General features: G+C 40.2%; 3 protein-coding genes and 1 long non-coding RNA gene across 7 annotated transcripts in view; 2 read left to right on the top strand and 2 right to left on the bottom strand.

Moving 5' to 3' along the window:
- The window catches only part of SPDYA (speedy/RINGO cell cycle regulator family member A), a 37,125-nt gene extending 21,209 nt beyond the window's left edge, over nt 1–15,916 (top strand). The window contains exons 8-10 of one of the 2 annotated variants that reach the window (XM_036334999.1): nt 12,318–12,362; nt 13,472–13,552; nt 14,894–15,916. In XM_036334999.1, the coding sequence (XP_036190892.1) occupies nt 12,318–12,362; nt 13,472–13,539 (113 nt within the window). In that variant the 3' untranslated portion in view covers nt 13,540–13,552; nt 14,894–15,916. Of the gene's footprint in view, nt 1–3,364; nt 3,502–12,317; nt 12,363–13,471; nt 13,553–14,893 lie in introns of those variants that run through there. The other variant, XM_036334998.1, reaches the window with a different exon arrangement.
- TRMT61B (tRNA methyltransferase 61B) lies at nt 265–15,396 on the bottom strand. 2 transcript variants are annotated; one of them, XM_036334997.1, is made up of 7 exons: nt 14,676–15,396; nt 12,560–12,662; nt 9,113–9,303; nt 6,025–6,116; nt 4,611–4,858; nt 3,848–3,925; nt 265–2,395 (listed from the first exon to the last, which is right to left on the bottom strand). In XM_036334997.1, the coding sequence occupies exons 1-7, from the start codon at nt 15,369–15,371 to the stop codon at nt 2,358–2,360; spliced, it is 1,446 nt and encodes a 481-aa protein (XP_036190890.1). In that variant the 5' UTR covers nt 15,372–15,396; the 3' UTR covers nt 265–2,357. The 2 variants fall into 2 exon arrangements, with proteins under 2 accessions (XP_036190890.1, XP_036190889.1); XM_036334996.1 differs by lacking the exon at nt 265–2,395 and adding an exon at nt 3,224–3,763.
- A 3,867-nt stretch (nt 15,917–19,783) lies between the features above and the next one.
- LOC118669144 lies at nt 19,784–21,300 on the bottom strand. The gene is made up of 2 exons (XR_004971896.1): nt 21,130–21,300; nt 19,784–20,753 (listed from the first exon to the last, which is right to left on the bottom strand). It is a non-coding gene; the product is annotated as an uncharacterized LOC118669144 (long non-coding RNA).
- A 24-nt stretch (nt 21,301–21,324) lies between these two features.
- Nucleotides 21,325–27,691, top strand: part of WDR43 (WD repeat domain 43) — a 38,923-nt gene continuing 32,556 nt past the window's right edge. The window contains exons 1-2 of one of the 2 annotated variants that reach the window (XM_036334995.1): nt 21,325–21,582; nt 27,499–27,636. In XM_036334995.1, the coding sequence (XP_036190888.1) occupies nt 21,358–21,582; nt 27,499–27,636 (363 nt within the window). In that variant the 5' untranslated portion in view covers nt 21,325–21,357. Of the gene's footprint in view, nt 21,583–21,635; nt 22,203–27,498; nt 27,637–27,691 lie in introns of those variants that run through there. The other variant, XM_036334993.1, reaches the window with a different exon arrangement.

The following is a 27,691-nucleotide window of genomic DNA, read 5'->3' as shown; positions in this document are numbered from 1 at the left end:
GATAATAATATACAAGATGTGTTAACTGACTATTGGTTATTGGTAAGGCTTCCAGTCAACTGTAGACAATTAGTACAGTCTCTCTTCTGTATCCACTGATTCCTAACCCTGGATTGAAAATACTATTTTCGCCGTAGCCGGTTTGGCTCAGTGGATAGAGCGTCGGCCTGCGGACTGAAAGGTCCCAGGTTCGATTCTGGTCAAGGGCATGTACCTTGGTTGTGGGCACATCCCCAGTGGGGGGTGTGCAGGAGGCAGCTGATTGATGTTTCGCTCTCATCGATGTTTCTAACTCTATTCCTCTCTGTAAAAAATCAATAAAATATATTTTTTTTTAAAAAAGAAAAGAAAGTACTATTTTCAACCTGCAGTTGAATCAGGATTCGAAACCTGCAGATACAAAGGGCCAATTGTGGTTTTTGGGAAATCAAGTTATACACGGATTTTCTACCGCATGGGAGGTTGGCACCCCTAAACCCCACATTGTTCGAGAGTCAACTGTACATTGTTTCTCTTTGCCTTATGCTGTCTTAAATAAGCTTTATGACACCTAGGGTAGTCCATCTGAAACATGGATATGTATTAGTACATATTACCTAAAGACTCTTCAGATTTTAGAGTGAAGCCAAGGGAAAAAAACAATATACCGAACCTTAGTTTGGTTTTGTACGCAGGCTTGGGACATTCTGTTATATAATATAAAATCAAATAATTTTTCCTCAAAAATCCTTCTCTGAACTTATTTTTGTCACCCCTATTCTAGTCATTCAGGTTTAAAACCCTTACACTTAACAAAGGCATAATCAGGGCTTATAAATTAGTTATATAATAAGGGCAATGCTAATTACATGACCAACATTTAGGAGCACAAAAGATTCCAGAATTAATTCTGTGTGTGAGGGACTTGGTAAAGGCTTTTCAGAGGAAGTATATGAACTGGCCATTGACTGAGTCCAGTTTTGCCCAGAGAAGGGAAAAGGATTCTGAATAGAGGATAAAAGTTTGAAACTATATTGCTTCTCTCCCACTGCATCCAATAAATTACCAGCTTGTCTGGTTCTTCCTTCACTATATATTTTTTACATCTGCCCCTTTTCCTCACATTATTATTTATTACTACCTCATAGTTGTATACTATGTATTACTATGAAATTTCTGATTTAACAGTTTTTCTTTCCTTTGAATACTCAGATACCACTAACAGACTGACTTTAAAAAATTATCTTTTATATGACCATATAACCTTCAGAAGTTTCCTATTATCTCTGAAGTATAAAGTTTGAACTTAAAGTCTTCCACAATCCAAGAGCTATACACCTAAAGTTTTCCCTAGAACAAACAAGGCAACAGATGAGACAATACATGATCCAGTTTAGGCTTAAAACCATTAGCACTTTTATTGACTATATATACGGGGTGGAAAAGGCAAGGGGCCCTTGGAAAACACTGGGTAGACAGTTATGAGTCATTCACAAATCTCTAGAATTCACACTATGGTAAGTGAGAGCCAGACATAAACAGAAATATAACTTATAGAAGAAGGTGTTTTCCATAAACCAGACCGTAAACATGCTTAGTGTTTGATGGAGAGATGGAGAAAGGTCGTAAGCTGAACTTTGATTTATTATATAAATCTTTTTTGCTTATTAGTTTGATTTTCAACTCAACTTAAAATTAGAATGGACACTGTTAGATCTTGTTCAATTCAGCATCTACTGAGCACAGTGTACTGAGCAGAAACTATTTTATGTGAAATAGGAGTAGTAGGCACAACTTTTCTTTGCTCTTAGGCCAGTCCCGTTCTCCAATCAGTACAATTAAGGCCTGCATTCCAAACAACTAATGGCAGAATTTTGCTGCTAATTAAACAAAAAGGAGTATTCCATGATGGAATTTAAATATGTACTTCAGAGCTGCTATATATCTGGAAATGTTATGAAAACTATAAATCCATTATTGTTTGATTGTTCAGATAGTACTTACCATACAGAAAGATGGCACCAGAACACTCTATGATAATGCAACCAGTGGTTTTTTTTTCCAAAACATAGATCTAAGCATGTTACCCTTCATTAAATCCTTAAATGGCACCCCATTTTTCTTAGGATAAACAAACTCCTTCACAGGGCTACCAGATCCTGTATGGCCTGACCCTGACCTATCTTTCCATTTCGTTTCACTCAACCCCAACATCAGTGGCCTTTTTGTTTCCATTTTCCCTTCTGTAGTCAATTCCTACTTACCAGTCAGGTCTCAGCTCAGTTGTCACTTCACAGGTAATTACTTAACCAGAGCAAAACCCTTATTACAGCACCCTGAACTTCTTTGGAGCATATAAAACAGTTTTAGTTTCATATTTATGTGATTAATGTCTGGCTCTTCCATAGACTGTAGTCTATAAAGGCAGAGATTTTAGGTTAAAATTTTCCACATAATGAAAACCATGTAAAACATTATTTAGAATTTATATATTATTTAAAATAGCTATAGCTTAAGGGATAAATCAAGGAATAGCATTTATTCTCCTAGGCATTACTACTTTAAACCTATAAAACATCTATGCTTAAACAACAATCTAACCACTCTAAACCTGTTTGTAAAATATGGATAATCTTAAAGATGAGCTGTACATACTAAATGAAAAAACTATAAAGGTCTTAAAACAATGTAAGGCACATGGTAAATGCTAAATAACTGGTGCCTGTGAATAATACTTTCGTTTTAATTCATATTTATAAAGTATATTTCTCCAAGCATTTGATTTATATAGTAACAGAATAATTGTGATGTTCTTCTAAGCTGGTTAAAATGATTCTGGGAAAGAAAAAAGTGATGCAAGAATTGTTACATCTTTTGTTACAATTTTTAAGGTGATTATATCATTCTTACCAGTTTCTCCATATTATTTACTACCAGAGGCTTGGTGCACGGATGAATGCACTGGTGGGGTCCCTTGGCCTGGCCTGTGGGGATCGGGGCAAAACCAGCTCTCCAACATCCCCCGAGGGGTCCTGGATTGCGAGAGGGTGCAGGCCAGGCTGAGGGACCCCACTGGTGCACGATTGGGGCTGGGGAGGGACCGTGGGAGGGCTCCAAGGTGTGTTCGGCCTGCCTGGCCCAGTCCCAATCCGCCAGACCCCAGCAGCAAGCTAACCTACCTGTCGAAGCGTCTGCCCCCTGGTGGTCAGTGCGCATCATAGTGACTGATAGAAAGGTCGGACACTTAGCGTATTAGGCTTTTATTATATAGGATATAGGATAACCCAGATTTCTTTGTACCTTTTAAGATACATACAAGCCATTAAAATATGTATTTAAAATACAGATACATAAAATTTATCTTAAAATGCATACTTTATTTCAGTAGCCAATGACCATCAATCAAACAAAGAAAAGAAAACTAATTTCATGAAGAAAGACAAATCTATGGAGTGGTTTACAGGAAGTGAAGAATGAGATGGCTCAACTGAAACAACTTGGAATCATTAACTACAATATGTCAAACTAACTACAAGACAAATGTCAAAGTGGACATTTAAGCAGTTTTAAAATGCTACACATCTTTCTTTAGCTTTTGTTATTTTTCAGAATTATAAGTAAAAGTTATACAAATCACAGTAATAGCTAAAAATACCAATCTACAAAAGTAATGATTTGCAACATAAAGTTCTGTTTTGATACTTTTCTGTCTTCAAATCAGTTGCCGTCATCTGAGGTACTCAGTTAAGTTGTGGTTTGAACTTCCTCAACTTGACAAGAAAAGCTAATTTAAGTGGGGGAAAAAGTAAAGGTCATTATAATAATTAGAAGAAAATACCATTTAATATGGCCTGAAAACATTACTCACCTGTATGACCAGTTTGCCAGTGTATAGGTCTAGCAACATAGGGAAATGATCCATATGGAAAATCAGAACGTGATTCTTCTGTTGTAGAACAAAGTACATATTGTAAATTACATAAAATATTTCATAATTTGTTCAAATATTTCAAAACTGTTAAAATACAAATTAATGTCCCTTTACTGTAAGTTTTTCTTTCACATATCTTTTTAGCATTTTGTTTTGGAGCTATTATGCCAGTTACCTCACAGAAATAATGTATCAAGGATTACATAATAAACTTATATATATGGTTTTATAACTAAACAGATAAATTCATAATCAAGGGATATATGAACATTTGCTCATAGCCTAAATAATTTGTACATACAACAAAGTCCTAAATTTGGAGAATTCCAGCCTCATAAATAGCAAATATCAGTTTATTTGCATATCAGATCCTATGAAATTCTTTTCCTTCAGTAATAATCACTGATCTAAATTTTAAAAATTCTTTAGTATATATATATATATATATATATATATATATATATATATATATAAAATATTTCAAGTTAATCTCCTTGTCACAGGTAAAATATGAATATTATAAAAGGCAAGCAAAGTCATTATTCTGTCCCTTACAGATTTTAATTTAACAGCATAAATACCACATTTAAATACAAAAAAAAATCCTTCAGACACATTTTTATAATTTATTGGTCAATACACTGAGGAACCTATTCTCCACTTACTACATACACATGCATAAGATAAAACCAAAGCTCACCATGGCTATCCTCCTGAAGCATCTCACCAGGGCCATCCTGAAGCATCTCACCTTCAGCTCTAACCTTTTGAGATTGTACTTGTAAATCCACGTTGATTTCAGGTTCTACTCTTTGAGCTAAAATTCCATTTTTCTGTTTTGCAAGGCAAACCAACCAATCTCTGACAATGACTTCACTTATCTTTTCACATGAGAGAGCAAGTTCACAGATGCGAATTCCATCTAAAAGTTCAATAACCTGTGTGATGCTTTCAGAAAAGTAAAAAAATGTACTTTAAGTTTCTAGTACAACTACTTTAAATTTACTATGCCTAAAAGTAAAAATGCAAGCTAGGGCACATAATAAGCAATTTTAAATAATAGTAAAAAATATAGAGAACATAATTTAACATTATTTGTTCACATTACCCTTTTTAAACGTTTATTCTAAATTGCCTGAAAATGCATCTTATATTGCCAATTATATGAAGGATGATTTAAGCAGCAATATAAATGATTTGGGACATATGTAGTTTCCTAAGTTTTACAAGGTGACATACACTGAGTGGCCAGATTATTATGACCACCCCATCAGTACTTCGTTGGGCCACATTTTGCCCTCAATACTGCGGCAGTTCTTCTTGGCATTGACAACACGAGATGTTGAAAGGTGATGCGAGGAATCTGATACCATGCCTGATGAATAGCACTGTCCAGTTCTGTGAGATTTGATGGTTGTGGAACCAGCTGCCGGATGGCTCTTTTAACTTCATCCCACAAATACTCAATTGGATTGATACCTGGTGATTGTGGGGGCCCCCGAAGCAAGGTAAAGTCTCCCTCATGTTCTTGAAACCACTCCTGCACAATACGAGCACCATGGCATGATGCTTTGTCTTGTTGGAAGAAGCCATCTCCATTGGGATATGCCATCAACATGATAGGATGAACTTGATCAGCAATGATACTTAGGTATGTTGTGCTATTCAGACGTCGTTCCACACGAATTAAAGGGCCCAAATCATGCCAGGAAAACATGCCCCAAACCATAACACTGCCCCCACCAGCTTGAAGGGTTGTACTTATGCACATGGGGTGCGTGCTTTAATGCTGTTTCCGCCAAATTCTCTGCCATCTGCATGATGCAACTGGAAATGTGATTCATCAGACCACATGACTTTTTTCCAATGCTCGACTGTCCAATCCTTGTGTTCCTGTGCGAATTTGAGACGTTTTATCTTGGTAACTGCAGACAGCAAAGGTGTTCGAACAGGCCTTCGGCTTCCATATCCCATGCAGTGTACGGTGCAGTGTATGGATAATTTGCCTACAAACGTCAGGTGGTCATAATAATCTGGTCACTCAGTGTATATGCCTAACTCAGTTACAAAATGAACATGTGTTTAAAATCACAAGTAATAGCCACATCACTCACTTTGCTAAATATACAGCACATGTACCACCCTGTTTAAGATTAGGGTATAAAACAGGCAAAGCAACTTGAGGATTCAACATATCCAAAGCTACCTGTGGGGGGAAAGGAGAATCAGACTGAATTTTGTTTAATTACGGCATAGGTTATCATGGTAAAATGATACACTTTTGAAAAGCAATTACCCAGTTAAAGTACTGCATTTTTTTGAATATTGTACTACTATCTTATTTTACTGCTCCTCAAAAGATATATTATCACACAATTTGTCACAGTACTACATAAAAATGGTGATGGCATGCCCTAGCTGGCTTGGCTCAGTGAATATAGTGTTGGCCTGTGGACTGAAGGGTCCCAGGTTCGATTCCGGTCAAGGGCACATGCCCAGGTTGCAGGCTGTATCCCCAGTAGGGGGCGTGCAGGAGGCAGACGATCCATGATTCTCATCACTGATGTTTCTATCCCTCTCTGAAATCAATAAAAAAAAATGGTGGTGGCATGTCTTGCACTGGGCAATGCTGGTAATAAAGGAATCCTTCCTTAGTTATATTTTATATACATACATATGTATATACAAAGTTTCAATGCTTTAGTTGAGCTTTTGGCAATAGAAATTCACATCTCAAATATTTTCCTTTTTTTAAAAGATTTTTTATTGATTTTTAGAAAGGAAGGGAGAGGGAGAGAAACATTGATGCAAGAGAGAAAGAACACGATTCTTACAGTTTAGAATGTCTAAAGTTAATATTCAGAATTTTTCTTCTGAATATAAAAAAAATATTTGAGCCTGGCCAGCATGGTTCAGTTGTTAAGCATCAACCTATGAACCAGGAAGGTATAGTTGAATTCCAGATCAGGGCACATGCCCAGGTTGTGGGCTCAATCCCCAGTAGGGGCATGCAGGAGACAGCTGATCAATGATTCTCATCATTAATGTTTCCCTCTCCTTTCTGAAGTCAATAAAAATATATTTCAAAACAAAACAAAAACATATTTGAGCCCTAGCTGATGTGGCTCAGTTGGTTGGGCGGCATCAGTGCACCAAAGGATTGCTGGTTTGATTCCTGATCAGGGCACATGCCCAAGTTGTGGACTGGATCCCCAGTCAGGGGCATGCAAAATAAATATGGTCAAAATAGAAAATAAAGTGACTATTATTGAAAGATAATACCAGACAGCTAAGAGTAGTTGGCACATCAATATACTTACATAATGCATAGCACATAATTAGAAGTTATTCTATTGATGTTTTTTAGTTTTTGTTTAAAAAATATTAATGAGTCAAGGAGCATCATTAATTTATTCACCATTTGGACACCTTTCATGTGCCAAGCATTTTGCTAAGTGGTAAGGATATAACAGGAGCTTACATACTATTTTTTTCATAGGAACTTATATACTGAGTGGCCAGATTATTATGACCACCCCATCAGTACAATGAAGTGAATTAATTATGCAAATAATAATAATAATGAAACCTTGAGAGATTTGCTTAGGAAGTTTTCAATATTCAGTATTTTTGGAAGTGTCTATGAAGTACTGATGGGATGGTCATAATAATCTGGCCACTCAGTGTATTCTAACTAGAGGCCCAGTGCATGAAATTCGTGCACGGGTAGGGTCCCTAGGCCTGGCTGGCAACCAGGGCCAATTGGGGCCTTCCTTCATTCCGCGCCACCCCCTGGTGGTCAGCGCATGTCATAGCGAGTGATCGAACTTCCAAGGGGACAATTTGCATATTAGCCTTTATATATATAGATGGATAAAGGCACAGACATTAAACAAATATCCAATAAATATATGTCAGAGGGTGATGAGTGACATGACGACCTACATAATTACAAAGCAGAATATGAGGGATAGAGAATATGAGGGCAGAGAAAGAAAGTGCTGTTTTATACATAGGCTGGTCAGTGATGAAACCTGAAGAAAATGATTAAGCTTATCCTGTGGAAACTTAAAGGGGAAGTGTGCTGCAGGCGGCGAGCCAGCAAATACAAATGCTCTGAGGCTGTGATAGTTGGAGAGTCTGAAAAGGCCACTGTCACTGGAGACAAAATGGAGAGGATGGTAAGAGATGAGTTCTGAATGGTGGAGATGTGGGACTGGGAGAGGGACAGATTATGTAGAATCTTACTTAGGAGGAGAAAAAGCCACTGGAGAGTTTCAAAGAATGATATAATCTGACTTTTTATAAACCTTTTTTCCATATTAAGTATAACAAAACTTGCCATTTTTAAATGTATAATTTAGTGTCATTAAGTATATTATAACATACTTTTAAAAACTATAGAAAAGGCTCTAGCTGGTTTGGCTCAATGGATAGAGCATTGCCTTGTGGACTGAAGGGTCCCAGGTTCGATTCTGGTCAAGGGCACAAGCCCAGGTTGTGGGCTCGATTCCCAGTAGGGGGCGTGCAGGAGGCAGCCGATCAGTGATTCTCATCATGGATGGTTCAAAAATCTCTCTCCCTCTCCCTTCCTCTATGAAATCAATAAAAATGTTAAAAAAAAAAAAAAAAAAAAAGACTGGGAGAGTGTAAGGAAGGATAATGATGGCTCGCAACAGTAAACAGCATTGGATGTAATGAGAAGTGGTATAAATTTTGAAAAAGTAAGAGCCAAATAGGATTGGCTGTGAAATGTGAGAGAAGCACAGGAGTCAGAATGAATCCTCAACATTGTTAACGAATACTCTTCTACATCCCGACTTTAACTGTCTAAGATACCTCCTGCCTGTTCCCTCTCAAATAGAAGCTATTTATTCCCCCAAAATCTCACAACATGAGGTCAGGTGCTGTGTTCAATATGCTCCCAACACTGCTTTACCTAAAAATGCTGAGGTTTATGATGCTCAACTCCTCCTCCTTGTTCACTACCCCGTATTTATTAATAACTTTGGCAATGATTCAGTAAGTCTCTCTACTCTAAATCCCACCATGATATTGAAGGAAAAGTATTCTTTCCATACCAGGTACAGAAATGGGGCAAACAATGAAGGAAGACCCTCTCACATACAAAAGAACTGTGATCCTGGTTTTCTTCACACACAGTATTAAGCAATATCCTAGGAACCACTTTTGAAAACTTACCGCATCAAATTTTAAAGATTTTAAGTCTTCACTTGCTTCTGAAATATCTTTATGAATAAAATCCACATTGTCTGGCCACTCTTCTACATGACTAATTTTCCATGAATCACGCCAGTGTTTGTAATTCTTCTTAGCCAGTTCATGGTGGTCTTTTCGTATTTCAAAACTTATGACCCGTCCTTGTGATCCAACTTAAACAGATAATTTATGACATTTCATAGAATTAATTAGTTCATAAAAGAACATAAAAATTATATTGTAAAAGGGTATATGGGTCCTGGGTTGATTCCCCGACACACACACACAAAAGTTATATGGATGTGAAAAAAAATAATTCAAATAGTTCAAGTTTACAAAAGTCTCTATCCCATCCCAGATACCCAATCAACCTCTCTCTTCAGGGGTAACCATAATACTAGTTATTTAGCCTTCCCAAGATAGTTAGTGCCTACACAAGTGTGCAAGTACTTCTTTATTTTTAACACACATTGTATCCTCTACCTTCCTTTATACTTATTGTGCCATTTCAGTGATTAACAATCTACTGCATTATTTTTAACAGTTTTTATATTCCATTGTATGGCTATGGCATAATTTATCTAGCAATCACCAATAAAAATTTAGTTTGTGTCTAGTCTTACACTATTATAAACAATATTGCAATGAAATTTATTATGCCCAAATTTTTGTATGAATGAGCCAATATATCTACAGAATTCCTAAAAATGTACATGCTGGCTCAAGGGGTATGTGAATTTTTTAGTTTGAAAATTATTACCAAATTGTCCTCCAAAAAAGTGATACCAATTTATACTCTACCAACAATGTATTTGAGTGCCTATTTCTCTATACTCTCTCAAACTTATCTATGTCAATCTAAAAATGAATAGTTTATCATTGTTGTTTTAATTTGTATTTCTTTTGTTATGGATGAGGTTAGACCTTCCATATATTTAAAAAATATTTGTATTTTTGGGTGTGCCTAAAGAACTTTTAACTGTTTAGCACAGTAATACTGCTGTTTCACAAAAAAACTACCGCATTTTAATAAGGCAATTCGTTTTCCACCCACCTCTATCTGAGGTGCTTTGCTATCATTTGGAGGCTATCCCAGATCAATCAGTCTGTAGTTTTATTAATGAAAAGTTTACATTCCAAGATGTCTTTTGAAATGTAAGTCCAGCTGCAAGTCATCATGTTCTCAAGTGATAAAAATTAATGCTAATAGTAGCATAAGATAAACAATTAGAAAATATAAGTATAGCGGGGAAAATCCATTCCAAAGGTAAGTAGCGATAATTTTTTGATCACTCATAACTTGCGATTATTCAGGACATGACACTCCGCCAATACTATAGACATTAGAAATACAGGCACTCCTGTATCACAAATTTTTATAAATTCACTTTGTCAAATGCATTCAGGAATCTGTCACAGATTGTGAAGAAATTACTGCCTTTAATTAGATTCAAACAAAAGATATGAGGAGCCAGAATGAATTTCCTGATCTAGTATAAGCTGGATTCTGTTTGTATGTAATGGCACTAGGTCAAAGAACAAAAGGTTTAAGATTAATGCAGCATATTTCTACCTGTAATCTTTATAAAACTGACCCATATAAACCTACAACTGCTCTAACAGTTTATTAGTTTAAAAAAATGAATTAAAAAAAATAGAATGCATCAATAAGGAACAACATAAATGATTTTTTAAAAATCTACCCAGAGTTCTGTCACTGTTCAGGAGTCTATAATTAGGTGAGGAAGGGAAATCAATCCTGACACTCAGAGGAGTTAAGTGATCATAGGATAATCAACTAGGATAACTGTAACCAGACATCAAGTGGTGGAAACATGAACAGATATTTATGTTTACTATATACTTCTTGATTTTTGATCAGGTGCTCCCTTCAATCAGTACTTTTAGCAACTGACTATGTATAGACTTTCTTAAAGACAGAAAAATTCTCCATGATCTAGCTTTAACTTAGTTCTGTATTATGATTAACTAGAGGCCCGGTGCACGAAATTTGTGCACTTGTGGGGGGGAGTGTCTCTCAGCCCGGCTTGTGCCCTCTCGCAGTCCGGGAGCCCTCAGTCGGACATCCTTAGCGCTGCCGCAGAGGCAGGAGAGGCTCCCACTACCACTGCTGCACTCACCAGCCACGAGCCCGACTTCTGGCTGAGCGGCACTTCCCCCGTGGGAGCGCACTGACCACCAGGGGCAGCTCCTGCGTTGAGCATCTGCCCCCTGGTGGTCAGTACATGTCATAGTGAGCGGTTGAGTGGCCTTAGCATATCATTAGCATATTACGCTTTGATTGGTTGAATGGCCAACTGGACGACCAGACACTTAGCATATTAGGCTTTTATTATATAGGATTTATTTATGAACACTAACAATCCTTTACCTGTAACAGTATGTCAGCCCAGCACTGACAGCCCTCCTCCTTCTATATTCTCTCATACTGAGAATTCATCTGGCACTATTATTAACAAGTACATGAATATTCAGAGCAGCACTATTCATAATATTCATCTCAAATGCCCACCAGGAGTCAAATGGATAAATTGTGATTTATTTATAAAATGGAGTAACTATATAGCAACTAGAATGAAAGCACTAATGCTATATGCAATGGCTGAATCTCACAAACAGAATGTTGAATGAAAGTAGCCAGACTCAAGAGTACATACTGTGTGATTCCTTTTATATGAGGTTTAAAACAGGTAACACTAATCAATTATGATAAAAGTCAGAATAGTGGTTATCTTTTGGGAAGATAAGGACTGATAGGGAACATGGGAGGCTTCTGTGGTGCAGTACCATTCCCTATCTTGCTCTGGGTAATAACTACATGTGGGTGGCCACTATTTAAAAATTCACTGAGCCCTAGCCGGTTTGGCTCAGTAGACAGAGCGTTGGCCTGTGGACCAAAGGGTCCCAAGTTTGATTCTGGTCAAGGGCACGTGTCTTAGTTGCAGGCTCCTCTCCGCCTGGGCCCTAATCAGGGCTCATACAGGAGGCAACCAATCCTGTCTTTCCTCTCTCTTCCATTCTCTCTAAAAATCAATGGAAAAAATACCCTCGGGTGAGGATTAAAAAGAAAAAATTCACTGAGATATACACTTATGATCCATGCACTTTTCTGTAGCTATGTTATGCTCCAATAAAAAGCTTAAGTTTTTTTTTTTTTTTTAAGTAGAAGCATTAAAAAGCATGAGAGGAGCAAGAGAAAGCAAAGCAAAAGGTAAGAGAGTGACTGGAAAAATGTACAAAATGGGAAAAAAATGTAGTTGCTTACATTTGGTTTTAAAGAGAATTCTTTATATCCCAAAGTCATGTGAATATTTTCTGAAACATCTTTATCTAACTTTCTGTTATTATGAACGGATTAAATGTTTTCTTTGTTATCTAAATTCAGCTCCTTTTATCCAACTCTCTTACCTGCTTTGGATAAAAATAAGCTCATTCCACCAGAGCCAGAGCCAGCTTCCAAAACAGTATCTCCTGGGTGAATATTCATCATCAACAGCATCATACTTATATCCTATGATTTAAACAAACTAATCAATAAATATGTACTAAGCACCTACTCTTATCAAATATCATGTTGGACTTGGAGAAGTGACAAAAAAGGATTAAACCCTGGCCCTGCCTAGCAAGAGTTTATATTTTACTTGATGAAATAAGAGATTTAAGAATCAATTAGCTAATAAAGCAGTATATTACTGAAATTATAGACAATAAGTACAATAGGAGCTCCTACTTTAAAGACAAAGTGGGGAATTTAAGGAAACAATCACAAGGTAGAAACAGCTTTGAACAAAACAGCAGTTAACACAAAACTATTGAATTCTGCAATACTTTTCCCTTTGCCAGAACCCTTGGCTCCTACCTCTTTGCATGACTGGCTTTTCCTTAAATTGCGTTTATCAATTGTACCTCCTTGGAGCCCTGGCCAGTTTTGCTCAGTGGTGGTTATAGTGTCAGCCCGTAGACCGAAGGGTTGCAGTTAGATTCCTGGTCAAGGGAACGGATTTCGGGTTGCAAATTGGATCCAGGTCCAGTCATTCCTGGACAGGTCGGGGCGCATGTGGGAGGCAACCAGTCAATGTGTGTCTCTCACATGGATGTTTTTCTCTCTATCTTAAAAAGATCAATAGAAAAACTATCCTGGGGTGAGGATTTTTAAAATAATGTACCTCCTTGGACACCTTCTCTAACCACCAGACATAAAAAAATTCTCTTCCCTCACGTCACCCAATACAATATTACTGTATCTTTATGACACTCAGCACTACCTGAAATTATCTTATTCTTTCATTTACTTGTTTTTTTCTTTGTCACCCCCTCTAGGATGTAAGGTCTGTATTAAGAGCAAGGACTGTGGTTTACCATTCTACCTCCCTAAAGTAGTGCCCTGAACACAGAAGGTAGGTGATTATTTGCTGAATAAATAATGAGTGTCTCCGCATCTGGGAATAGGAGTTGTTACAAAGGAACAACCTGCCCAAGGACTGTGACTGTAATTAAGGATTGAAATAAACCGCTGGCAATGGATGATTAGTATAAGATTCTAGGAACTAGGTCAGTGATGGTGAACCTGTGACACGCGAACTCATTTTTTTTTTGTTGATTTTTCTTTGTTAGATGGCATTTAAATATATAAAATAAATATCAAAAATATAAGTCTTTGTTTTACTATGGTTGCAAATATCAAAAAATTTCTATATGTGACACGGCACCAGAGTTAAGTTAGGGTTTTTCAAAATGCTGACACGCCGAGCTCAAAAGGTTCGCCATCACTGAATTAGGTAGTTAATTTATTCATAAAGGATATTCTTTTTATGTTTAGTGTTTAATTTTAACTGTGTTAATACAAAACTTTTTCTAAAGGGAAAGCATAGTAATTTATCTATAGTTGATAACATACCTCTAGTAACATGCCTTATCAAATGAAATATGATCACCATAACGATACTAAAAAATTGTCCCCAAAAGAGTTCAACACGCTGAGTGCTGAACTTGCAAACTTAGAATTATGGGGAACAAATATAAGTACTTATTATGTGCCTAGTGAGTTCACTTAACTCTATGTAGTAAATCGATATTCTTTTCACTTTACAGATTAGAGAATCGAGACTCCCAAATTAAAATCTGGCTGTTTCCTCCTATAATTAGCATAAAAGTCATATCCATAGCCCTGGCCGGTTTGGCTAAGTGGATAGAGCCTGGGCCTGCGGACTGAAGGGTCCCGGGTTTGATTCCAGTCAAGGGCAATGCCCGGGTTGCTGGCTCAGATCCCCAGTAAGGGGCGTGCGGGAGGCAAATCAACGACGAGAGAATCAATGATTCTATTATTGATGTTTCTATCTCTCTCCCTCTCTGAAGTCAATAAAAAATATCTTTAAAAAAAGTCATATCCATGATTTTTTTAATAGACTGAGAACAATAAAAACCCGAACCACCTGAGAAGTGCTTTAAGTAGGTGAATCAGGTCGGCAGTGCTGACCTTTTGCTCTTTCTGGAACCAGTATGCACCTAACTCCCATGGCGTTACCTTTGGATACGTTATGGCAGGCCCTCTGTTCATCAGTAACACATAGTCTTCCAGTGTCGGCCTCCTGAGCAGGAAGTGCTTACCAAAGGAGCTCCTCAGCACCTGGCCGGGGAACTTCCCCACGATGTCGCTGAACGGGACTACCCCCCAGCTGCTATTTAAACGCCCGGCGTTGCTCAGCCGAAACAATTTTTTAAAGTGTGTTTCTCTCTTCCCAGTCTCAGCTAAAATCAGCTCCCCAGCCCGAAAGGGCTCCTCCCTGGAAGCGGACCAGGGAGAGGAGCCGTGATGTTCCGCCACCAGGGCGGGCAGCGAGGGACCCCCGGACGCCCGGTGTGCGGGATCGGCCAGGGCCAGGTCTCCGCTCGAGTCCTCGCGCTCTCCAAGGGATGGCTCCTCTCGAGGCGCCGGCGGTCGGAGGCTTTCCAGTGACGAAAGACACCTGGCCCCAATGCCCCGGCCGCTCGGAGGGAGTGATGGAGGCGACTCTGCGGCGGGAGCCTTCTTCGGCGCGGCCTCGCGCTCTCTCCGTCCATCTCGCGCGTCTCTTTGCGAGGAGTCGCTACACCGGGACCGAGCTCTCTCGACGGGCTCCCGTCCAAGGTCGCGCAGGGACGGCCAGGGCGCGACCCCCGGCCGCCGCCTGAAGCGCCGCAGCCGGAGCAAGACTGGACCGCGGTGACCGGCCGACAACATGCTGACTCGGGCCCGCGCCGTCCCACGGAAGTGACGTCGGGCCTGGCGAGGCCCCGCCTTTCGCCGCCCAGCGCGCGGGCGAGCTCGGGAGCGTCTCCGCGGGGAGAGCTCAGTGACTGCGCCTGCGTCCCGAGGGGCTGGAGGCCGAGCCGGGGGCGCGGGGCCGCCGAGTCCTCGCTCCGTGACCGTCCCAGGAGCGCGTCCCAAGCCCCCGGGGGCCATTTTCTTCTTGGAAGTGTGGACAGTCTAAGGAGCAGTTGACCGTTGGCAAGTCTCCAACCGCCTCGCCGGGGACAGGCGGGTTAGGAGCGACAGAGCCCGTGAAAGCGCTAAATTCTGTACCGGGGCCGGCGCTGTCGTGGTCAGGAACACGGGCGTCTCCGGGTCTCCCCCAGGGGGTGCAAGTAAAACGCCCCGAGTGGCGTTTGACAGGCGGCGGTTGATCTGGCCACCCGCCGACCCGCGCTCCTTCCCCGCCTGGCGCTCCCCCCAGGCCCAGAGATCGTAGTGGCAGGGTTCACTTTGTGCTTATTATTTATTAAAAACAGTTGTTTTAAAAAAAGACAAAAACATAGTTGTTTTTAATAATTAAAATGCAACATTTAGTTACCTATGTATTTTACGCTCCCCCAAACTAGAAGCATCTCAAAAGGTTCAAAGGCCGCTGCTGAAACATGTCCGGGTAGCGCGGTGTTTAAAGGCTTAATTCATCCCTCCAAAATTCATGGTTGAAATCGATGTCTCTACCTCAGACTATGACAGTATTTGGAGATAGGGTTTTAAAGAGGCACTTAAGCGAAAATGAGGTCATTAGGATGGACGTTAGTCCCGTCGGACTGTTATGCTTATAAGAAGACGGTGGGAGCCCCAACCGGTTTGGTTCAGTGGATAGAGCATCAGCCTTCAGACTGAAGGGTCCCAGGTTCGATTCCGGTCAAGGGCATGTACCTTGGTTGTAGGCACATTCCAAGTGGGGAGTGTGCAGGAAGCAGGTGATCGATGTTTCTCTCTCACGGATGTTTCTAACTCTCTATCCCTCTCCCTTCCTCTCTGTAAAAAAATCAATAAAATATATATATTTTTAAAAAGTGTGTATGCATTAAAAAAAAAAAAAAAAAAAAAAGACAGTGGGACACAGGCAGAAGCCCGCCACCTACTGACCAAGGGGAGAGGTCTCAAGAGGCCAAACTGCTCACACCTCCATGGTGGACCTCTAGCCTCCAGAACTGTGAGAAATTGTCTAAGGCCCCCCCCCCCCCCCAAAAAAAGAGCATTAACTGTATTTTCTGATTCTCTTTAATTGGTTCTCTTTAAAAATGTATTCCTAGGTTTTGGCGCCCTCCAAAAATTTAAATAAAAATAAATTTACTCGTAAAAACACAACCAGGAAAAGATTCCCTTTGGATTCCAAAGATTCATTTAACGTTAAATATCACTAACTTGTTTAATATTAATTCAATTGGCACAAATTTACCGAGGGTCTGGCAATATTAGGCACGTTAGATATTTATTTCATTTAAGTTCACAATAACCCTGTGTTAGCAATAACTTTTCCCATTTTATGCATAAGAAAACTGACCCAAGGAGATTCCGTGAATTGGAATACATCCCATAACTGACAGGGTTTCCTATTTATGTCAGTCTGGTTCAGCAGTCCATGCTCTTTGTATCTAATACTCCTTCTCAAAGACCAGTCAACAGTGCAATTGAATTCACAGTTAAAATAAAATATGTTCAAAGGGCTGTGAATTCAGTTTAAATTTTATAAAATAGATCTTACTACTTTTGAAGACTTAATACTTTTCTAATTTGTGCTTTTTAAAACATCAGCCACGGTAAACTCTATCATCAGGATTTCTCTCTCTTGATCCTAAAAACTGAAAACACTGCTTCCTCCCCTCCCTTCTCCTTACCACGCCCCCCCCCCCAAATGCATGTTTTACTTTTGGTTTTGATTTGCTTTTTAATATATATATTGATTTCAGAGAGGAAGGGAGAGGGAGAGATAGAAACATCAATTGATGTTGATCATTGATCAGCGGCCTCCTGCATGCCCCCTACTGGGGATCGAGCTGCAACCTAAGCATATGCCCTGATCAGGAATCAAATTGTGACCTCCTGGTTTATAGGTCGATGCTCAACTACTGAGCCATACCAGCCAGGCTGGCTGACATTTTTAAATCTCCAAACTGGTTCACTCGTTCTAGGTCTAATCTCGTCCTCTGAGAACTGTCACACTGCACCCTTCCTTTCTGCCTTCCAACTCTTTCTCAAGAGCCAGCAACTCACCCTGTAGCACTCAACCACAATTCCTCTGAATATTAAGTTATTTGTGAAGCATTTAAGCTTTATGCTTAAGGTCTCTGTCTTTGTTTATGAATGCACATAAATAAACTCCTCTAAACTAAAAACCTTTTAAAAACTTAAAACCTTGGGCACATCTATTTATTAACTATTCATTAACTTATTTACTTTGCATAATTGAGTCCTAGTCCTAGTCATACCTCCAGAAGACTCCCCTGAATACCCAAGACAAATACTGTTCTACTCTTTCTTTTATACATTGCTTGTTATTTAGTTTTGTTAAAACTGTAGTCACACTAATTTTTTCTCATATTGACTCTTTGTATTGTAGATTATAAATGAGCATAGAGTAAAAACTTAGCAAGAACTTAGCAAGACCATGTACAAGTGCCATTATTGTGAACTTTTAATACTCTAAGAAATCCTCTTTAATTAAATGACAATCTTGTTTGTGTCCTGAAAATTTTAAACAAGTTTGTAAGGTTACATGTTAGTAAAGACAATGTGTCTGTAAGAAAGAAATTTAGGGTTAAGATGGCACTCTGAAGTGTCAGGTATTCCTGGGTGTGCTCTTATTCCAAAGATTATGTTAGAGTTTGATATGGCTGCTCAAGTTCCAGCCATTACATCCCAATTTCAGTCAGTGAGAAGGAGGAAGAGGGAAGAAGGTCATGCCCTCTTTCCTTAAAAATATTTCCCTGAAAATGCACATGTCACTTCTGCTTACATTTCATTGACTAGGACTTAATTACATGGACAGATCTAGCTGCAAGGGAAGCTGAGAAATTTAGGGTTTTTTTTTGTTGTTGTTGTTGTTTTTAAAAACTCTTTATTGTTAAAAGTATTACATAGGTCCTCCTTTTTCCCCCATTAACTTTTTCCAGCCTGCGCCCATACTCCCCCCGGAATTTAGTTTGTATTAGAGCTGACCATAGGCCTAACTAAAAATCTGAAATTCTATTAATATTGAAGGAGAAAATGTGGATTTGGAGGCAATTAGCATTTTCTCTCACAGGTGCATGCTTGCTTATTTAGGCAATCCCCACTTAATAAATGTGTTCCTAAAATTTGTAAATAGGACATTTTTAATCTAATGTAAATAGTGGTTGTATTACAAGAGCTGCTCAAAAGTCTGTTGATTGCCTGGCCTGAGTAATTTGGTGATTGAGTGTCGACCTATGAACCAGGAGGTCACGGTTTGATCCCCAGTCAGGGCACATGCCTGGGTTGTAGGCTTGATCCCCAGTGTGAGGCATGCAGGAGGCAGCCTATCAGTGATTTTCTCTCATCATTGATGTTTTTATCTCTCCTCTCCCTTCCTCTCTGAAATCAATAAAAATATATTTTTTAAAAAATAGGGAAGGTGGGAGAAAAAAGTCTGTTGAGGGGTAAAGTAGCTGAAGCAGTGTTCACTATTGAAGAGACAATGGGAAACTATATAAACAGGCTCTTGTATCTTTAAAAAATTAAAATAAAATTCATAATTTAAACTGTTAGACTCCATCTCTGGTTGACCTATTAGTGCCTCGAACTCAGCATGACCGAAACTGAACTAACTCATTATTTCCTCCTTTCTCCTTTTTGTTCTTCCAGTTCCTTGGAACCCTGGTCCTCTTCTATTCCCTGTATCAGTTAAAATCACACGATTTTCTATTATTTCTAGGCTAAAAAGTTCCAAGTCATATGACTTTTCTCTCTGTGAAGCTCTCTCTGGCACAGACATATGCACACTTACAACCTCTGATCAGTGGTCAAGTCCTGTGAATTTCCATTTCTATTAGACACCACTCAATATAATTTGACCAGCCCCACCGTTTCAAATAGCACGTCTTCTAATGCATCCTAAATCTGTATCTCTAGCAGTGATCGTCTCACATATCCAAGTTCCTACTGAACAACTCTATTTGGATGTCTAATAGGCATATCGTACTTAACTGTCCAAAATAGAACTCTTGATTTCCACTCCACCCAAACTTGTTTTCCCAATTCAACTAATGGCACCATTCACTTACTTTTACACTGTTATGACTGAATACATTATTATTATGTGTATGCATGATTATAGATTGGAAATGGTTAGGCAAAAATGGAAACAATTGTTACAATCGTGCAGTTATAAGTGAATATTTCCTTTAAACATTTGTTTAATCATGTTATTAAAAAAACAAAAGCAGCTTTGCCCTGTCTGGGTGGCTCAACTGATTGAAGCATCATCCTGTACACCAAAAATAGTTTCGGATTCAATTCCAAGTCAAGGCACATACCTAGGTTACGGGTTCGCTCCCCGTTTGGGGCATGTAAAGGAGGCAACTAATTGTTTCTCTCTCACATCCATGTTTCTCTCTTTCTCTCTCTCTCCATAATCAATAAACATATCCTGGGGTGAGGATTAAAAAACAAAAAATAGAAAACAGCTTCCTACACTACCCATATGGCATTGTTCTCAGTTCCCACATAACTGAAATGGAAACTTTCACAATGTCCAGAGACCCTGATGTCCTGCAAGTGAAGGAGGAGGATGTCCTGTCCTTAAATTCCTTGCAGCAGGAACCCACTTAGGTGGCGCCGACCTTGACTTCCAAATGGAACAGCACATCTACAAAAGGAAAAGTGATGGCATCTACATCATCAATCTGAAGAGCACCTGGGAGAGGCTCCTGGCAGTTCGTGCCACTGTTGCCATTGAAACCCCTGCTGGCGCCAGTGTCATATCGTCCAGGAATGCTGGCCAGCAAGCTGAGTTTGCCACTGGAGCCGCTCTTACTGCCAGCTGCTTTACTCCTGGAATCTTCACTAACCACACCCAGGTAGTCTTACGGGAGCCTCCTGGTGGTTACTGGTCTAGCGCTGACCACCAGCTTCTCACAGACACGTCTTACATTATAACCTGCCGACCACTGCGCTGTGTCACGCAGACTCTCCTCCGTGCTATGTGGACTTTGCCAGCCCTTGCAACAGCAAGGAGCTCATCAGTGGGTCTAATGTGGTGGATGCTGGCTCGGGAAGTTCTGTGCAACCGCGGCACCATCTCCCGTGAACATCCATGGGAGGTCATGCCTGATCTCTACTACAGAGAGCCTGGAGAGATTGAAAAGAGAGAGAATTTTAGGGTGAAAAGGCTGCTCCAGCTCCGGAGTTCACTGCAGCTCAACCCGAGGCCAGGGATGGGTCTGATGACGAGCAGGTGCCTCTGTGCCTATTCAGCAGGTTCCTATTGAAGACTCAGCACTCGGCCTGCCACAGAAGACTGCTCTGCAGCCCCCCCCCCCCCCCCCGCCCCGGCTCAGGCCGCTGAACGGGTAGGGACACCCACTGCGTGGTCTTAAGTTGTTCTTCTCCAAACTCTTAAACAGAATGGAAATAAAGTGGATGAAAAATAAACTGTTTCAAAAACAAATAAACAACCCAAACCTCCCTTTTGTTTTAAAGGAATGGGCCCTGCCCTGCAACGCACCGTCCAGTTACCCCACGCGTCCACGCTACTTAGTACAAGTTAGCATTGGGCCCAGCGGGCCGCCGTCCGCAGGTCGGGCCCGCCCAACGTTCTCTGGTGTCGCGAAGAGCCACTCCACGGGCTCCTTCCGCCCCCACTTCCTCCGCCCCACTTCCTCCCTCAGGCCCCGCCCCGCGCCGGTGCGCACGCGCGCCAGCGAACACGTGGCTGCCGCGGAGCCGAGCAGCAATGGCGGCGGGTGGCGGCCGAGTTGCCGACTCCCTGTCTTCCGCGGCGGTCCCCTGCGCCTTCTCCCCGCATAGTCAGGCCTTCTTCGCTTTGGCGTCTGCCGATGGTCACCTGCGAGTGTGGGAGACAGCCAACAACCGGCTGCATCAAGAGTACGTGCCTTCCGCGCACCTCAGCGGTACCTGCACCTGCCTGGCATGGGCGCCAACGCGGTTGCAGGCCAAGGTAAAGCGAGCGGGACGGCGGGGGTTGGGCGTCCGCCCGGGCTCGGCTCGGCTCCCCCCCAGCCCCACGGCCCGTAACCCCGCGTCTCGCGGGGCCCTCGGGGGCCCGGGGCGTGGAGGCACTGCGTGTGGCGGCGGCGCGGAGTGGGCCCCGCGTCGCCAGTCCCCGGCGGGCTGTCCAGAGGGCAGTGACCGAGCGCTCGGCCCGCTCCGACGGGCAGTGGACCGGAGCCCTACCAGCGGGCTCCACGCGGTCTTCGCCCTCGCTCCGCTGGCTGTCTCCGGGCCGCCATGTTCGCCAAGGCCCTGGTCCCCTCCGGCTGCCGGGCCTCGCTGAACAGAACGCGATCTTCTGAGCCCTGGCTGTTGACAGAGCCCCACTTCGGGGCTACACCGCTCCTGGACTCGCTCACTCCCCTCTCGTCGGATTTGCCCCGGGCGGCTCGAATCAACAAGTCTGCTTCCTTCCGTGCACCCCACCCTGGGTGCCGCTTACCACGTGTTTGTCTTCCACGTCCAAGACGTGGGACTCTCACTCTTGACTCTCCCAGGCTCCTTTCCATCCTCAGCCGGAACCTTCTTGCTTTTTTACCTTTAACATCGTCTCGACTACTTCCCTTTGTAAGCATCCTTTCCCCCCCAAGTCTGAAGTCTGTATTAGGATGTGGAGGTAAAGTGAAGTAGTTTAACTTAAACATTGAGTCCAGGTGAAGTTTGTCTTAGAAGGGGCACTGCCGACGTAGGGAAGGCTTTTCGCCGCTAGGGATCCATCTCAGGTAAGATGCCACCCCCTGTTGAGTCACCGCCGCATCTGCTGTAACTCACACGCACGTGGGAACTGCAGCTAAGCTGGACTGCCTTCTGTGAATCCAGGCTTAGCTTCGTCTAGTTCCCCATTTGTAAAATGGAGTTAATAGTACCCACCTCACAGAGTGTTTGTGAAGGTTTACCTATTTAATGTGTAAAGCATTTAGAATAGTTCTTGGTGTGTAAGTGCTATAAGTTTTGTTGTTATTAGTCTTATATTTGTAGGGTTAGTTCTGCGGGGTAAAGACTAACTTTTTGACTTATTTGGGAAGAAGAAACAGGCTCTGGAAAATTAAGCAACTTGCAGAAAGCAACAAATTGAGCTCAGTTCTCCATTATCTGCAACAAATAGTTAATATTAGGCTGGCAAAATTTTTTTTTTGCCCATTCTGGTTTCCTGTAGACTTACAATCACATTGAATGTCTCAGAAATAAAACATTTATCTAGTCTTAAATTTCCTGTTAAAAGTCATAGTTTTAAATTAAATATAGCACTTTAATACAATAGAAAACTATCCGGATTTAGTTTCATAACTGGACTCAACTCAAACTTGGTTTTGTCACATTGAGCAAGTCACTTTAATTTTGAGGGCCTCATTGCAAAGTGTGAGGGGTTACATTAAAAATAGGTTTCGTATCCTTTTGCCTGTATTCTCTCATTTTAGCCACACAACTCTATGAAATCCCCTGAAGTTACTACATTTCTTAAAACTAAGAATCAGAACTAAGAAAGTTTAAATGACTTCACCAAAGCCTTAATAACCAATAAAGTAGTTGTGGCCACTGGAGTTGAGACACTATGACTGGAGTAGCATGGTCTGGCATGTAGTGAGTGCTCAATAAAGGTTAGTTCCTATTAATTGAATGAGTCAACGAGTGATCCATATGGACTCATTTATCATTTACTGCTACATTCCTCAATGAAAATCAGTTTGTAAGAATACCCTCTATGTTTCAGTGATTGGCAATTCACCACCCGAGAAGAAAGTTTGGTGATGTTATCAATGGAGAGAAAATGGGGTGGTGCTGTTTTTCTAGGGTAATGAGTTAAAGCAGTTCATAAATGTGTAGCAAATTTAGACTGCTGCTTCTTGTTCTCAGTCACAGAATGATTATAATACTTTGCATTTATGCCATAGTAGTTTCTAAAGGGTTTTTGTACATATTATGTAGCTGGGCATTTCCATTTGGTTGATGGAGCCTGAGTGAAGAGGACCTTTAATGATGACAAGAAAAGTACAGGGAGACATTGATGGACTATGGATGGATGCTATTGCTTGAGCTCCTCAGGTTTAGGTGTATAAACCAAGGCTGAGATGTTATATGGTATGCCAAAGCCACACAATAAGTGGTTAAGCCACCTAGGAACAGACTTGCTCTTTCATTCCCCCCTTAAATCTTTCAAACTTTTCTCCTTTTCCTTCTCTGCTATAGAGCCTGGAGAAGTAGACCTTGTTTACTATTGGCTACCACAGTAAATATATTTATGCTGTTTTGCTATCACAGCAAAGCACACTCACACAGCTTAGGGCTTGCTGAATGAAGCACATGGCATTTCAGACATTGCACAGGGCAAGCATAGTCGCATAAAGGATACTTCTGGGAAAATCTGAGATGAGCATCCCCACTCCTTGTCCTTAGAGATGTAGCACAATCCAGTGTGTTCTTGTACAATGCTCTGTCTTAAGGTCTCCCCGGTATTCAAACGTCAAAAGAAGGTAAACTTTGCAGATAAGATCCCACTGGCAGAAATAGATGTTCCTTTGTATTAGAATGTAATTGGGTTTTTTTTGTATAAATACTATATGTAATTATATATAAAATGCACACATTTTGTTCATTGCTGTCCATGAAACATTTGCCAGAGAAGCAACTAAGGCCAAGAAATGGCATAGAAAACTAATTGCAGAATGAAACTTGAAACTTTGGCATAATTTGCAGTGTCTAGAGGTCAGTATTTTTCAAAAATAGGTTTTGATCCATTAGTGGATTATGAAATAGATTTAGGGGGTTGTGATTGCATAAGACAATATTAGAGTGTATTTTGCATGGTAAAGGATACATTTTTGGTGAAACTTGTTTCACTTATATGTACACACATTCTTATAAGGATGCACTGGCTCCACGTAAACGCTTTTCTTATTCTGGGATCTAGTCCAAAATGTCATTACCAAATTGGTGAAATTCAGACTTCTCATTACCTGGATATGCTTTTTTTTCTGTCTTCACCACATCTGTACTGTGTCTTGCTTTTGTAAATTATGTACATGTGCCATTCGGTCTCTCACTCAGCCTTATTGCCTTCTGGATCAAATTCTGATCATCTGTCTTCAGACTGGTGTGGTATTTATTGCTTAGCTCACTTTCACCTTCATATTGAGAAAGATTCTAGTCTAAAAAAATCATATCCTTTTGGTCTTCACTCCTGGTACCTTCAGGAACTCAGATTTTTCGATCACAAATACATATAGGAACCAAATTTTTAGCCTACCCTTTCCATTACTTATTACATTTACGTGTACAATTTATGTGCACAAACATTGTGCTAGGCAGGTTAGAGGAAACAAAACAGCATGCTAGAATAAAGACAATTCAGATATATTGCATCTGAAGTGCAAAGCAGAGTATCACTTGTGCCTTAAGAAAAGGAGGTTTTTGTGGAGAAACGATATTTGAGTTAGACCTTGAAGCATGGATAGATTTTTTTTTTAAACCAAATGATCATTGAGATGAGTAGGAAAAGGCCCCTCCAAATGCAGGTAAAAGCAAAGGCAAAGTGGGAAAGTTTATTTGTGATTAGGGAGTGTAATGTAAGGGTGGAATTGAAAATAAGGCTGGAAAAGATGAGTTGGAGGCAAATTGGGGATGCTTTGAATGCCAGCTAGTTTATGTTGTTGATTTACTCTTCTCTGGGGAGTCATTGAAATTTTTGATCACAGGAATAACAGGTTCAGATAGAAAATGCCAACAAAGGCCTGTTATAAACTGTAATCATTAGGTGCACTAAACATTTGGTTTCAGAAACATTTAGTAATGAGGTAGTACTCTAAATATTAGAGTTCACTAAAATGCACATTGGTTATTGAAACTTCTTAACTGGTTGATGTATTACATGTTTAGACATGTTCATCCTGCTGAATGGGAAGTTATTTTTAAAAACATCTTCCAACACTGAGAAAACATACATGAGTCAGTAATTCTTTGAGATTAATTAATTAGATTACATTTAGGTTTAGATCGTTAATCCTCAAAATTGAATACTACTACCACTTGTTCACTCTGCTTGCTTCTCCCAAAAACACATTTTGCTGATAGGAAAACTAGGGCTTTGAATATGTTAATGTTTAATTTCTAAAATTTATGTGCTTTTAAATGCAAATCCACAGAAAAACATATTGCATATATTTAGGCCAGCCTGTGTTTTACAGGTTAGAAACCTCAGTGTAGATAAATTCTAATTTGATTTGGGAAAATCAAAAGCAGAAGAAATAATTTCTAGACTCAGAGTTTCCTGATGAGGTAGTAGTAGATGGGTATACTTTCCCCATTATCCTCACCTGAATAGGGATTTGTGTTCATAACCATATGAGAAGCCACATTTGTTTTCTGGGATCATTCAGATGTGGCTTTAGAAATTCATTTAACTGAAATTGGGATCTAGGACAAACCTTGTGCTAAAGTTTCAAAGCTTCAAGCAAATTAAATGTTACTCTAGAGATTATCAGATTGATTTATATTTCGGCTTTTAATTGTAACATCTCTTTGGGTCTATGAAGGTGGATACATTTTTCAAGACTTGCTAAATGTGTGTTATTTTTTCTGTAGAAACGTTAACCTATTTTTAGTTAAATCTTTTTTATTGTTGTTGATAAGTATGCCCAGTGAATCATTCTTCAAATGTACCATCTCTATAAGATAACATAAAGAAAAACATGGAAAATGCCTTATAAATCTACTCCTTGATATTCTTTATGCACTGGTAACATAGTTTTCATTGGTGGGTTTTGGGTTGAGCAGATTTTTGTGTATCCTGGACTGCTTTTTTGTGCTGTAGAGCAAAGATCGTGCAGTACTGGGAAAATGTCCCTTTGGGTATTGGTCCGTTTTACACTAAAAGAATGGATTTTTCAGCTTCTTTATGCTAAAATAGAGGCTGGGAAGCTTTGATTTTAAGAAATTACAAACATGGAAGATAAGTTCAGAAATTATAATTTTTCAGCATTATAAACTGACATAGTACTCTGAAGTTGGAATCATTGGTTGTCTTTTGATGGACAGACAGCTGTTACTATCATTTTTGAAATAAATCCAAGTCTGTCGCCTTTGACACTAGATTTAAAGTTGTGCCTCTGCTGTCATTGGAATCAAGACAACATGGAACTTTTAGACTAACTCTGTGCTGCTCTTTAGTTACAGCAATTTTTTCACTCAAATTGAAGTAAATGCATTTTATAAATATTAAAACATTTGTGTCTGTTTTCCTAAAAACGAAGCTAGAATGTGAAAGAAAAGATGAGGTGGAAGGGGGGATGTTGGCTACATAGGTATGGGTCTGTCATCTCTCTGCTTGGGATTGGAGCATTGGACTTGTTAAGAGAATATCAAGAGCGTACCAAGTTGTTCTATTTGACACCTTCCTTCCAGAGAAGTAGGAGATAGGGCAGGGGTGGGCAAACTTTTTGACTCGAGGGCCACAATGGGTTCTTAAACTGGACCGGAGGGCCGGAACAAAAGCATGGATGGAGTGTTTGTGTGAACTAATATAAATTCAAAGTAAACATCATTACGTAAAAGGGTACAGTCTTTTTCTTTTTTTTTTCTTCTTTTTTTTAGTTTTATTCATTTCAAACGGGCCGGATCCGGCCCACGGGCCGTAGTTTGCCCACGGCTGAGATAGGGGGACAAGAATTAGGCGCTCTTCTTCTGTTGGATTGATTTTTTTTCTAAGTAGTGAGAAAGTGGGAATCCTACCTCCACTTTTTTTTTTTTAAGTAATGTCACTTAGTGCAATTACATTTCCTTTGTGGGCTATTGGGCATTTGCATTTATGCATTAATGATGTTTCAGTGTTTAAAATACAAACTAAACATTTTTTTTCTTTTATTTTTAGGAAAGTCCCCAGAGGAAAAAAAGGAAATCAGAACCTATAGAAACAAGTAACCAGATTGACTTGTTGGCTCTTGGTACAGCAGTTGGTAGTATTTTATTATACAGTACAGTAAAAGGAGAATTACACAGTAAATTAGTAGTAAGTATGTGTGTATGTGATATAAAGATAAGGGATTTATTAAATAAAAACTTTA

This window comes from Myotis myotis, unplaced genomic scaffold (assembly GCF_014108235.1).
Source record: "Myotis myotis isolate mMyoMyo1 unplaced genomic scaffold, mMyoMyo1.p scaffold_m19_p_14, whole genome shotgun sequence".
Taxonomy (NCBI): Eukaryota; Metazoa; Chordata; class Mammalia; order Chiroptera; family Vespertilionidae; genus Myotis; species Myotis myotis.
This window is presented reverse-complemented; position numbering and strand designations above follow the sequence as displayed.

Bases quoted from the DNA above. Each gene is read 5' to 3' on its own strand.
- TRMT61B (XM_036334996.1), bottom strand. From the start codon at position 15,371: ATGTTGTCGGCCGGTCACCGCGGTCCAGTCTTGCTCCGGCTGCGGCGC. The intron at 12,663-14,675 runs GTAACGCCATGG...TTTAAATCATAG, and splicing joins CTGCCATAACGTATCCAAAG to GATATAAGTATGATGCTGTT. The intron at 4,859-6,024 runs GTGAGTGATGTG...CTTTTCTGAAAG, and splicing joins TGTGCTGTATATTTAGCAAA to CATCACACAGGTTATTGAAC.